At 38.8% G+C, this 12,527-nt stretch overlaps 9 protein-coding genes across 9 annotated transcripts; all 9 read right to left on the bottom strand.

Moving 5' to 3' along the window:
* Window positions 1-152: 152 nt before the first annotated feature.
* Window positions 153-3,431, bottom strand: LSM04_007567 (Kinesin motor domain; the record flags this gene model as incomplete). The annotated part of the gene is made up of 1 exon (XM_067332173.1): window positions 153-3,431. The coding sequence occupies one exon, from the start codon at window positions 3,429-3,431 to the stop codon at window positions 153-155; it is 3,279 nt and encodes a 1,092-aa protein (XP_067187023.1).
* A 297-nt stretch (window positions 3,432-3,728) lies between these two features.
* Window positions 3,729-4,526, bottom strand: LSM04_002422 (uncharacterized protein; the record flags this gene model as incomplete). The annotated part of the gene is made up of 1 exon (XM_067332172.1): window positions 3,729-4,526. The coding sequence occupies one exon, from the start codon at window positions 4,524-4,526 to the stop codon at window positions 3,729-3,731; it is 798 nt and encodes a 265-aa protein (XP_067186808.1).
* A 239-nt stretch (window positions 4,527-4,765) lies between these two features.
* LSM04_005844 (uncharacterized protein) lies at window positions 4,766-5,326 on the bottom strand (the record flags this gene model as incomplete). Its single annotated transcript, XM_067332171.1, has 1 exon — window positions 4,766-5,326. The coding sequence occupies one exon, from the start codon at window positions 5,324-5,326 to the stop codon at window positions 4,766-4,768; it is 561 nt and encodes a 186-aa protein (XP_067186950.1).
* A 288-nt stretch (window positions 5,327-5,614) lies between these two features.
* Window positions 5,615-6,421, bottom strand: LSM04_001053 (Protein kinase A anchor protein; the record flags this gene model as incomplete). Its single annotated transcript, XM_067332169.1, has 1 exon — window positions 5,615-6,421. The coding sequence occupies one exon, from the start codon at window positions 6,419-6,421 to the stop codon at window positions 5,615-5,617; it is 807 nt and encodes a 268-aa protein (XP_067186746.1).
* A 368-nt stretch (window positions 6,422-6,789) lies between these two features.
* Window positions 6,790-8,364, bottom strand: LSM04_004533 (Dual specificity phosphatase; the record flags this gene model as incomplete). The annotated part of the gene is made up of 1 exon (XM_067332168.1): window positions 6,790-8,364. One exon carries the CDS (start codon window positions 8,362-8,364, stop codon window positions 6,790-6,792), a length of 1,575 nt encoding a protein of 524 aa, XP_067186898.1.
* A 231-nt stretch (window positions 8,365-8,595) lies between these two features.
* On the bottom strand, window positions 8,596-9,156 carry LSM04_006458 (AMMECR1 domain; the record flags this gene model as incomplete). Its single annotated transcript, XM_067332167.1, has 1 exon — window positions 8,596-9,156. The coding sequence occupies one exon, from the start codon at window positions 9,154-9,156 to the stop codon at window positions 8,596-8,598; it is 561 nt and encodes a 186-aa protein (XP_067186983.1).
* Window positions 9,157-9,340: 184 nt separating this feature from the next.
* LSM04_000957 (SLC41 divalent cation transporter) lies at window positions 9,341-10,030 on the bottom strand (the record flags this gene model as incomplete). The annotated part of the gene is made up of 1 exon (XM_067332166.1): window positions 9,341-10,030. The coding sequence occupies one exon, from the start codon at window positions 10,028-10,030 to the stop codon at window positions 9,341-9,343; it is 690 nt and encodes a 229-aa protein (XP_067186741.1).
* A 260-nt stretch (window positions 10,031-10,290) lies between these two features.
* LSM04_001104 (uncharacterized protein) lies at window positions 10,291-11,073 on the bottom strand (the record flags this gene model as incomplete). Its single annotated transcript, XM_067332165.1, has 1 exon — window positions 10,291-11,073. One exon carries the CDS (start codon window positions 11,071-11,073, stop codon window positions 10,291-10,293), a length of 783 nt encoding a protein of 260 aa, XP_067186751.1.
* A 286-nt stretch (window positions 11,074-11,359) lies between these two features.
* On the bottom strand, window positions 11,360-12,328 carry LSM04_007612 (WD40 repeat; the record flags this gene model as incomplete). The annotated part of the gene is made up of 1 exon (XM_067332164.1): window positions 11,360-12,328. One exon carries the CDS (start codon window positions 12,326-12,328, stop codon window positions 11,360-11,362), a length of 969 nt encoding a protein of 322 aa, XP_067187026.1.
* Window positions 12,329-12,527: the final 199 nt, after the last annotated feature.

The following is a 12,527-nucleotide window of genomic DNA, read 5'->3' as shown; positions in this document are numbered from 1 at the left end:
CCGTGACATCTACCTTTAACAAAAAAAAAAAAAAAAAAAAACACACTGAAGGAATGCAAGCCGCAAGGAAAATCATAATAGTAATAATAATAATAATAATAATAATAATAATAATAATAATAATAATACTAACCGTGTATGTTAAGGTGTCATTAGAATCGTTTAGCACTTACGTGTCTTGTTGGGCGCAATGCCTCCAATTCCCTTTGGGCTTCCTGTTTTTCCAAGAAAATCCGCATAGATGTTACCTTTAGCTCTTCCAACTTTGACAAAAGTGCTTCGTTCTCCAAGATCATCTCATCATATCTCTGAGCCGCTTTTTGCGCATCTTTTCTTGCTGATTTCACCTTCTTCATGATACTCTTTTGTTTCTCCTGCTCTTGAGAAATAAGCTCTTGGTACTGTGTGGCCTGCTCTTGTAGACGACGATTATTCGCAGCCACTTGTTTGTTGATGTCATTTATCATTTCATTCCTTAATTGCTCATCATGACGTCGCATTTCAATTTCTTGTTGTTTCATTAAAATTTCCATCTGCTCTACTTTTTGTTTCTCTGATGCGAGAAGAGAATTGGACCATTTAACCATCTGCCTATTATTCTCTAAATTGTCTATTTTTTCCTTGAGAGAAGCTTCGGTACGCTGAAGTTGTTGCTGTAAACGATCGTAACTCTTTTGCAGTTCGTCGTACCCAGCTATTTTGGAACGTGTTTCATCAAGGCATGCTGCAAAATTTTCTGATTCCTCTTTCAAACGTTCAATTTCTGAACTTTTTGCACGTTCCATAGAATCCATCTCCTCTTTAATATCGCTTAATTGACCACGCAACGTCTCCAACTCAACTGAAAGATGTTGATTATACTTTTGTAACTCACGATTTTCGTTATCAAGTTCTTGTCGTTCCTCTGCAAATTGAGCTCGCTCTTCTTCAAGGGTAGATTCTAACTCTTTTATCTTCATTTCACACTTGTTGAGTTTCTTTACAATCTTATCACATGTCTTCTCTTTTTCTTGTGTAATACGTTCAATTTCATCATCTTTACGTTGTAATAGTTCCTTGATTTGCTGTGCAGTTGCCTCATCTGATAAAATTGAATGACTTGTATAAGCAGCAGAATCACCACTGTTAGAAGTTACTTTTCCAGTCTTGAGAAGTTCATATTTCCTTACCATATCATCTAACTTTTGTTGATGTTGATGCCGAAGTTCGGTAAGTCGTTGTTTGATACGTATCTGTTGTTGCAATTGAGCGTAGATGTCACCATCAATAGGTTCCTCGTCTACTGCTGCAAGAATAAAAGAATCTGTAATACCTGCAGTAGAATTGGAATTATCAGAAACATTTTTTGTATCAGCGATACAAACACCATAGCGACGAAGCGAGACATTAACTTCTCTAATACGTGATTCTAGTACTTCCCGTGCATTTTTTTCTTCATTCAATTGACGAAGAATGGTCGAACGATCATCATTACCACTCCATTGAGCACTATTATTGAATCCTGTATTAGAAAGAGCATTAATACCACTTTCCTCCAACATACGCTTCAATCGCTCAATATCTCTTTCTTTATCTGTTACTAATGACTTGCTGCGTTCCAGTTGTTCAGCTAAAGCTTTGTACTCTTCTTTATTTTTTGCAATTTTCGCCTTAATTCTTTCTTGATCTTTCTCAATCTTCTCACGTAATTTTGTATTCTCATCCTTAAGTGAATTGAGATCTACCTTTAGTTGGGAAATTGATTCATTATCTGCTACACGTTTTGCAGAGTCTTCATGACGTTGACGAATTAACTCATCACGAGCCCTAGTAACTTCATCTATTTGTCGCTGCGCTTGTTCAAGAAAACCACTTGTCGCTTGCTGTGCATACTTCTCTAAATCTTCTCGGGTATATGTTGACTGCCTCCATGCTTCATACATCACAACAAATTCGTTTAAGTAAAATCCGATTTCTTTTACATCCCAACCGTCATCAGTTGTGTTATATGACCCATCTTGTGGCATTTTTGAACCAGCTTCCCGCAGTTGATCCTCCGTGAACACCCGTTTAATAAAATTCACAGCAAGTGATAACATTTCTTTCGTGTGAGCTGCTTCACTTTGGGCGTTCCACTCAAGTAACGAACATCTATCCACCTCTTTAGCTAATTCCTTTTTCTTTTCAGCAAGAGCGTCATATGCTTTTTCAACTTCAGCTTGAAGAGCACGACAATTTTCTTCAAGTTCAAGATTGTTTTTCTCATTACCACCACGTAAATCTGCATTCTCAATTTCCAGTTCTTCAATACGTTGTCGTAGTTGATCTTCGTTCTCAAAGTCAACATTTCCCAGTCGTCCTTTAAGTTCCTCAATTTGATCAAGAAGATCTTGAATACGGGCATCTTTTGGATCCATGTTTTTAATAGGCTTGTTTTCAATTTGTTTCGCTCTTAAAGCAAACCGTAGGGTGGATATGGTTTCTGAAATATTTTTATCAGATGGTCCAACATTGGCAAACATAACCGTTTTTGCGTTACCACCCAGAGAATCTTTAAGAAGCATAGTCAAAGGTGAACCACGATACGGAATATGTTTCCCTCCCTTAACAATGGTATCAATAACTGTAGCGAGAGCTGAAAGTGATAAGTTAATATTACATCCTTCTTTTGCAGTCTCCCCAGTAGCGTTGGTTTTACTTAATTTTTCTGATCCTGCAAGATCCACCACATTAATTTTACTTGTAAGAACAATAGGGGAACTTGGATCTTGTTCAAAATCAAATTGTTCAACTTGAAGAGTAAAAAGCGAATGAGAACGGCTACTAGTATCATTCAGATCTGTAGATGCTGTTTGTCGGCGGTCAGTTCCTGCATTGAACCATTTAATAGCCTCATCAAAACCTGTAACCTCAGGCATCTCTGCACCTTTAACATAAAAATTTTTTGACATATTTTGTTTGATTTCAAGATTTGTCTGCTTTGAGGATAAAAGGTCTCGTGATTTACCGTTGTACAGTTCTACATACGAAACCTTAACCTTAAAAGTTTTTGTGGCCGACGACAACTTTTTAATTTCATTGAAGAGAAAATTGACTGTTTGAGGCATCATACCCCACAACTGGGAATCACTTAGCTTTCCAGTCATTGTATACGTCTTACCTGAGCCAGACTGTCCGTAGGCAAACACTGTCGCATTATATCCCTGCAGCACCGCCTCAACGAGCGGCTGCACCTCCTGTAGAAATATATCGCGTTGTGTGTACGTGTTGTTGTAAACGGCATCAAACGCAAATGTGTCGGCATCACCAATGGGGTGTTGCACAACAACTTGATTTGTTGCGAGATCAAGACGCACCAGTGCTTTATCTCCACGTTCCGCCTCATATGGAAGTAAGTTACGGCAACGAACCACCACGCGGATATTCTCCGCCCCCGGCTGCTTCTTTACCATGATGTTATTTCTTTGTTGATATGAAAACTTTTAACCAATACACACACACACACACAAAACCACCTCAAGGAAAAAGAGTGTGAGGCATGGAAAACATAAAAAGGAACGAAAGAAAGAAAGGAAAATATACATATATGTATCGAGAGATATGAGCTACTCATAGTATAAATCACGTCTTCAAAAAGTAAAGGATACAAAAAAAAAAAAAAAAAAATGAAGAAAAATAATATCACAAAGAAAAAATAGAAATAATAATAAAACCCGTTTTTTTTTTTTTGAAGAAAGGAAATATTTTGTTCAAATTTCGCAACGTCGGAGGGAATCATGAAACTCACGAACCGGAACGAACGCAACATCTACTTTTCCACATGCGTGAATGCCCTCATTCTGAGAAATATCCAGCCATGGATCCTGATACAGTAAACCCACATTGGGATCACGTGGTGGTGCGTTCTTCAGAACTCGAGCAACGATAACGCCGACGCAGCATCCATTATCTTTCCGAACTACGGGTCCTCCACACATACTTAAAGTAAGAGGAGACTCTAAGGAAGCTAAAACTACTGTACCATAATCAAGAGAAACAAGTGCTACTCTGCACTCACCTTCAATACAAACTTCGCTGAGACGAAGACCGTCATCATTAGGATTACCCCTCTCCTCTAGAGACTCCATTCCGAGAAAAAGAAGTTTTGTACCCTCTTTAATAGGACTTAAATCCAATTCAAACGGTAAAAACCTTAAATTATCTATCTCTTTTTCACATTTACACCTTAATGAAGAAACATCCATATTTGGAAAATATGTCTGTGCAAATTCCATTTCTAATGATGTTTCCACACCACAGTTACTTTTTGCACTCAACAGTCTTGTACTAATGTGACGCTCGCCAATCGCCCGGAGTCCGACGGTGTCACCGTACACTTGTCGGTATCGCACAGGACATGTTACGTGAGCTGCACTTAATACATGGTATTTGTAGAAGCTGTTAAGTTGCTGAAATGAAACGAGAAAACCACTTCCACGAACTAACGGTAAAACTGTCTTCCCCTTTTGTGTCCAGAGGAAATACGATGAAACACCCAAGACAGACATTGCACTTATACCAAAAACGAAGCAAAAAAAAAAAAAATAGGGTGAAAATAAGAAAAGAAAAAAAACAGAAACACACATGTAAAGGGAACGACAGACTACATTTTCACATCGAGGATAAACCCTATAAGTGAGACAACCAACCGCGCCTCAGTACGAAACGAAAAAAAATTTAAGCCTTGCAGAAAAAAAAGAAGAAACAAAAAAAAATAAGAAAGAAACACAAAGAAAAATGGAATTATCTAGTATACATGAGCACGAGCCATTAGCTTCAAAAACTCCTCCTCAGTAACAGTAAGTGGTTCCTTTATCTCGTTTTCATTCTTTCCAAATGCTATTGATGGATGAGCAAAGAGAATCATCTCTGCGAGTTCATCATCTGTTAAATCCAAATCCAGCGCATCGGCAATTGGACGAAGATCATCGATAGTAATAAACCCTTTCTCATCAACGTCTATGAGACGAAATGCCCGAACAGCCTCTGACCTGCTTTCACGTTGCATCATTTTTGCAAGAATAACATTGTAAAATTCGTTGAAATCCACTGCACTAGTAATAGAACCACCAACTTGCTTAAGTAAATGGGCAAGTTCTTCTTTACTAACATCATAACCAAGGGCACAGAATGCCACCTTCACATCTAAAGCTTTAATTCGTCCAGATCCCTCAGAGTCAAAAAAATCAAACGCCTCTCGGAGCTGCATTTTGTGTTTTTCAGATATAGTGAAAGTGAGAGGGGTCTTTTGCTCAGCCTTTTCACCATATGATGATTTTGGATTGGACTTTCCCTTATTTCCCTCCATATTGGAGGCAGAAACTCTGAAAGAGAAAAAGAAAATAAGAAAAGAGGAGAAGAGAGCGAAAGAACCAAAGTATTATAGAAAAGAAAAAAAAGGAAAAAAGAAATAACGGGCACGGAAGAATGTATTTGCAACTTATTTTCCTTCTGTAATGAAACCTTTTTTTTCTTCTTTTTCTTTTCAGTTCACAAATGTACTTTCATTCTCGAAAAAAATGTATCCGTTCGCCTGTGTATGTGAATAGTTTCTCTTATACTCATTATAAACTGAGATGAAAGATTTGTCTGCTCACTATGACAACTGAACCGAGCTCTCCGTTTGGTAATACTCTTTTTTTATGCTTTTCATGCTGCAAACATCAACTACAGAAAATGTAACGTCACCAAAGTTATGGTGTTGAAACTCCACCCATAATGAATGCGGTATTTTACTGCCAAACTGCGCCTTTTGATTGGATCGAATTTTTGCTATAGTTATGTGAGGAACATATGAATCATGTGGATTGCCCTTTATGTCCACACGCAACTTGCCTCCAACTCGTTGCCGAATCTGGCACACTGCATGATCTAGAACACTAAAGTCCGCCTCTGGAAGGACACGGATAAACAGCACACGACCGAATCCAAATGTTCCCAATCCCCTAAAACGAAGCTGCAGTGGATGAACTGACGAAAACACCTCAGCCACAGCACTATGAATGAGCGGTAGCATTTCCTTCTGTTCGTTTTCTGGAATGGTCATTACTCCCAATGTAATGTGTAACTTTGCAAGGGGAACAAGTAAAGGGGCATGCTGTTGGTGGGAAAAAAGAATATGATCATGCATCTCTTTCACACGTCCACTAAGAACATTCTTCTCCGGAAGACGCAAAGAGAAAAAATGTGTAGGCCGCACTTGTGCGCTCCACGCCGGAGGTGTCGTCTGGCGTGTTTCCCCTGTTGTAAAACTCGTCCGCAGTTCACGACGATATCGTGATTGTACATCCGCCTCTTCTGTTGTCACACCAGGAGCTATTCTTCGATCAACTATACGGTGATTAATAGGAAAGTACAGACCTCTCTCGCCCTTCTGTAAGACAGCAAAGACGCGCCTAAACATTGTGTGCTTCAAAAGAGAAAACAGAGGAAAGAAAAAAAGAGGGAATTACGCAGATGCGATAAATAAATAATATATATATATATATATATATATTATTTCTGAATATTTACAACCATATGTGCACGGACAAAGCCAAAAAGGGGGAACCCCCCCCCCCCCCCTTGAGAGAAACGGTGTAGACAGGAGTCAGGAAATAGATTTGTTGAACAGTGATACTATTGGGTCTGATGGTGACAATGGTGGTGACGGTGGTGGTAATGCTCAACAACGAAGAAAAAAAAAAGAACCAAAAAAAGGTAGAAACAAAAAGACCAAAGCAAGGATAAAAGTAAAAGAAAAAAAAACACCACCGTACATGAGAAGTTTGTCTACGATGTTGCAGCAGCATCTTCAGCCACGAGGTCTGCCGGGTAAAACGTAAGAGCACGCTGACTCAGGTCACTATGAGACGTCTCAAGAAGCACTACAGAGGATAAAGTGGCAACCTTTCTGATTGTAGACTGTGCTTTGTCCACATTATTCACGTTAAAATATAGATCTTTAATAGATTCACCCCATTCAAGAAAAAATTCGTAAATAAGCTCACGTTCCACTGGACTGAGCCTTAATTTAACCGGATTGTGAGCGTGAGTAAATGAATCTGCAAGACATCTAAATGCATATGACTTTACAGAAGTCTTAACTTGAAGTGAAATCACATGAAATGCTGATACAACCATTCCCAAAGTATGTCTCACAGATTTACTCATTATGCGAGATATTTCATCTGGGAGTGGTTCTCGTTCACCAGGTGCCTTTCTCTTGTTCCCAACTATAGCATTACAAGCTTCAACTGAAAGTGCTGGGGTAGACATTGAACGAAACCAGTCACATACAAGAAAACTAAGAATACTTACATCGGTCATAGCATTAACATTAAAACGACGTCTATTAATTGATACTCTACATGCACTTAGTGTGGCCTCCTCTGGAGATGCACTAGACGCAATAGAAAGAAGTGCTAATTCAGCATTTGAAGCATTTTCCCTAGTCAAATTAATTAATCTACAAAGAATAACATGAATAACCATGGGAATAAAACGGTAATAATCAGCTTGTTCTCCATGTAAAACCAGACGTTGTCGTTGTAGAAACAATTCCACATCAATTATAGCATCAGATATTTCTACACGAAACGCTTGGGTAAGTCTCCATAAATGTCTTTCAAAATCATGAATAAATTGTGCTTGTCTTGAAGTCTGAATAGCTCCAGGTCTTCGTTGACGAACAAGTCTTATAACTTCCGCACTTGGCATATGTTGACTATAAACTAAATAACAGGCAATCATTAGACCTGTTCGACCTAAACCAGCATGACAATGAACAAGTACTTTTCCAGAATTTTTCACATGAAAGTCCATTACCTGAACACTACGTAAAACAATATCCTGTTGTGGTGCTGTCATATCTGGCCATGGAAATTCATAATAACTAATATTATGTCGCATTAAATCTTCTTCTCCATTATAGCTGTATCCAGTTGATGTATAAACACCATCAGGACCACAGCTAGCATGTTCTCCTTTTTCTTGCAAGTTAAAAACTCCTGTAATCTGTTTTTCTTTAAATTGTTGTATAAGAAGATACTTAAGAAACAATGATGTAGACGGTCTCTGACTTGCAATGACATCTGATCCTACCCAATTTGAATTCAATCCCTCAATTGCTGTATCTGCTCGTTTCTCTTTCATGGATTCCCAACTCTCATGTTTACATTTTACACCTCCACAAAACGAACAGTGAATCCCTTGACGCGCTCTGTCAAGAAATCCGTCCACCTTAGACTCATCTACCTTTTTAAACCTTTTTGATTTTGATTTTGTTGACCATACAAATCTATTGGAGTCCCTCACCGAGCGGTCCTCCGGTAGAACAGTAGAAGTATCTCCAAGGCCACCCAACATAGCCTACAGAGAAATGAAGCAAAAAAAACAAAAAATGGCAAAAAAAAAAACTGTAGTGCAACATTCCCACTCCAGAAAAAAAGATGCAATAAGCTCTCATTATCAGTATGTTCGTTTATGAAGAAGAAGTCATGACAATAATAGACAAACCGAAAAACAAAAAACGTTCTCTTTTCCTATCCCTGATGCACTCCAAAGAAAAACAAAAAATTTAAATATAACTTCAACGAACTATATACTCAGTTTCAAAGAGGCAAATTCCACGCTAGCTTTGCTTTCCTGATAACGTGTTACTTCCACCTGATTTAGGAGAGACCCAGTTACTTCTCCTCTATACCCGGCTTTGGCAAGTAAATGTTGCAAGGTTTGCAGATGATCCCAACCTTCCTCTCTCATTACAGAGGGAAGAAAGGTGGCACCGTATCCTTTATATCGTATTTTTATGCCGTGAACTCCAATAACCCAATCTTTCCAATTATCTGCCTTCTCAAATGAGTGAAGCAGACAGACGGAGCAACGAAGAGAAGGAAGTTCACTAAGCTCAACTGGAGGAAAACGGTTGTCTTCAAATGAAGCGGCTATCGCATAGTTTTTTAGTTGATCGTGAAGTGGTTCAGCACTGAAATTACCAATACACCCACGAAGATTACCATTTAGGGTCTTCAGAGTAACAAATATTGGAGAAGGAACGTTGGGAATACCTTGAGGAACCCGGGGGGTGGGTTCATTTTTAAGTTTGCTCACTATGACGGCAAAGCAGTAAGCTGCCATCTCGGGGGTAGCCTCAACCATCTTGCACTCCTTAATAGAAGTAAGCAGATTCAAAATAAAATAAAAGCAATACAAAAGAAGAGAAAAACAAAAGAATTAAAGAAAATTAAGAACAATTCATAGAAAAAAAAAAACTGACATGGTACCTTTTTTTTTTGGTGTTCCATTTCCTACGTTTGTATTTTTTTCTTTTTCACACAGGTACTCAGACTGTCTTCTTCCAAGTGTTTACACCGGCAGCAAGGCCTTCACTTTTGGGAATAGTGTGTGAACACAAAAAGCAAGTTATAAAGACGCCAGTAATATCCATCAAAACCTGAATACATGGCGCGGCGTGTTCTTTTCTGATACCAATAAACTTAAAGAAAAACGGTAAAGTTGTACCCAACAGAGTTGAAATCACTATAATGCAAAAAAGTGACAAAGAAACAGCTATTGTTGAGTAGAACTGTGCCCCATAAAAGTAGTATACTCTGGCAAACCCAACCAAAGTCAAAAGTGATGAGCTAATGAGACCACAAGCAATTTCCTTACGCAAAACCAAAAGGTAGTCGTCCTGTCGGAATTCACGCGTTGCTAATCCCGTGATGCACCGAACAGTGGATTGATTCCCCGCATTTCCTCCTGCTCCAACAAGCATTGTTAGGAACATTGGAATAATAACATGATGACTGATAAGTTCCTCGTACATTTCAAGTATAAACTGAGACAGCGATTGAAAGAGAAGCAGCACAACCAAAACAGTCGTCCTTTGGAAGACCACAGTTGATACCCCCCGAAAATTTAGATGAAAATAAGAAAATTCTTGAGGAAACCCATCCACTACGGTGGATTGAACTACATGTTCCTCTTCCACAAGCACAGCATTAGAATTGATCTGAAGAGATGGTAACATCGCCAACCCTAAAAAAACAGTAGAAGAGAACAGAAAATAGCAAAAATGCTATTATTGATCATCACAAATTAAGAATAAAAGTAAATGTGCAGCAAGGCTACTATAAAATGATAATAATAATAATAATAATAATAATAATAATAATAATAATAATAATATAGATATGGATATTATTGTATTTCTCTTCTTTTCTTTTTCTTTGTGTGCGGGAATGTGTCTGTGAATGGGTGTGAGTAGGTGGAAAGGATAGAGAGGGGCCATTACATGAAAAACGAAGACACCGCCTCGCGTCCTGAAGCAACACCTCGCTCCTCAAGTACCTCATGGTGATTAATAAGCGTTCCTCGACAAGGGTGCCCAACTACACACTGGTATCCCATCTTGTCTGGTGCCCGCTCAAGAAAATCGACTAATCTTAACGCGTTATGTTTTGAACAAAGTAATTCTTTGCATCCCTTTAAAGGTAAATCTGAAGGCAACTCTAGTGGTGTTGACAAACAGAGAGAGGCGTCATAACAGACATAACATGAGTCTTTAAGGAGTTCACATTGAGATACTAACTTGCCGTGCTTTGCGCACCACACTTTAAGGTCATTCTGTGACCACTCCGGTGAAGTCACTAACCCCGCATTGCGTGTACGATTCGATGATGGTGCCCATATAACACTTGCTGGGGTTGTAGAATGCATCACCCCTCCTGTTTGTTGGGGTCTACTACCCTTAGACGGCAACACATATTGAGGAGGTGATGCAGGAGTGTTAGACGATGGCACTCCACCATCAACAAATTGGCCACGACAAGCAAACTGTGATTGGCATTCAAATATTCCTTTACGAACCTCTTTCATCTGATTAATATTTCTCCGACGATTATGAAGGCTGCAGATAACCATTTCCGTCTCAGTGCGCTGACGACACTCCTTGTGCGACTTGCATCGCATTTGTCCAGGCTGGTCATTTATTGGAATCAAGTCAACCCGTGTTCGCTTTCGGCGATGGATGGAGCAGAACCCCATCTCAATAGTAGATTTGCTGCCGTACATTTTGCTGTTAAGCCCTTTAATAATAATAATAATAATAATAATATGTAATCTAACTAAGGCTGTATCAACTACAGAAAAAAATAAAAATAAAAATAAATAATAGAAAAGAAAGAAAAGTAAGATAATATTTTATATATCTTGTCAGTGTCACTTTTCTTCGTTACACTTTTTACTTTTTTTTTCTTTTTTTATTGTGGAGACATAACCCCATCATTCATTCGTAGAAACGATGATATGAAACACGTCAAGAACTGCATGGGGCAATAAGTAAATAAATAAAATTCCCTTAGGAAAAGTTTTGAGAAACTTCCTCCCATGATTGATGATCTGACGGATCTCTTGTACGAAGAACTGTCATTTCAGTTCTCTCATCATCGCTAATTAAGTACAGTAGCCCTCCAGATCGACTCCATGCTGCGCAAACGGCGCCCCGAGACCATTTAAACAGCTCACAATCAAAGTCTTCAAGAGCAGGTGAAACGCAATTCAGTCGCAGAATATAAACACAACTGCGGCAGCATATAGCAAGCAACTGAAATGGTCGTCCAACGGAAGGTACCCATACTATATGATGAATGGAAGTATTAGCCTTTTCAAAGGGTGTACTTCGAAGTCGCTCGAAACGTTTATATTCATTTGAAAATCGGTATAGATAAAAACATCCATTCATACATCCAACAGCCAAAGTCATGGCTTCATTAGCTGAACTTGGAAACCATGCAATAGAGGTGATTGCTCCTGGTCGTGCCTCTAAAGGTCTACCCACCTCTGTCTCTTGGGGAATTTTGTAGATACAGCGCAGCTCTGTCGGTTGAATCTCATACAATCGCACCCATCCGTCAAGTGATGCAGTAGACAAAAGCAAACCATACCGCTGTTGTGGAGGAATAAAAGCAACATCAGTGATTACATCCTTTTCGTATCCTCGTACAGTGGAACATTTCTTCGCTTGGGCTACTGGTCTTCCATCATGCATGACGATTTCAATTTTGTAGACATAAAACCACCTGTCAGCACTTGCAGTTGCCAGTAGTGGTTCATGTTCTCGATGCAAACACCACGCTACACGAGTAACGGTAGCCACATGATCTTTTAAAACACAACACAAGCTCCAACCACTAGACTCGGTATCCAATAAAGTGCGATGAAAGATGTTTACTTCTTTGTCACTTGAACACGATGCAAGCAAGGCACCTGATGGATCTAGGGCCATATGATGAACAAATGTTTGGTGATCTGTCTTGCAGGGGTACATGTTAACTCCTTCATGCGACACCGTCAACTCTTAAAAGGGAAGACAAAGAGAGAGAAAAAAGGAGAAAGTGACAAAAAAAAAAATGGAAGATTAACACAAACAAATAATAATAATAATAATAATAATAATAATAATAATAATAATAATAATAATATACCGGTATAGTTTAAAATGCACACATAATCCAGAGTATTTAAAC

This window comes from Trypanosoma melophagium, assembly GCF_022059095.1.
Source record: "Trypanosoma melophagium isolate St. Kilda chromosome Unknown ctg6segment0, whole genome shotgun sequence".
Taxonomy (NCBI): domain Eukaryota; phylum Euglenozoa; class Kinetoplastea; order Trypanosomatida; family Trypanosomatidae; genus Trypanosoma; species Trypanosoma melophagium.
Note: the sequence above shows the minus strand (reverse complement) of the source record. Positions and strands in the feature narration are given on the sequence as shown.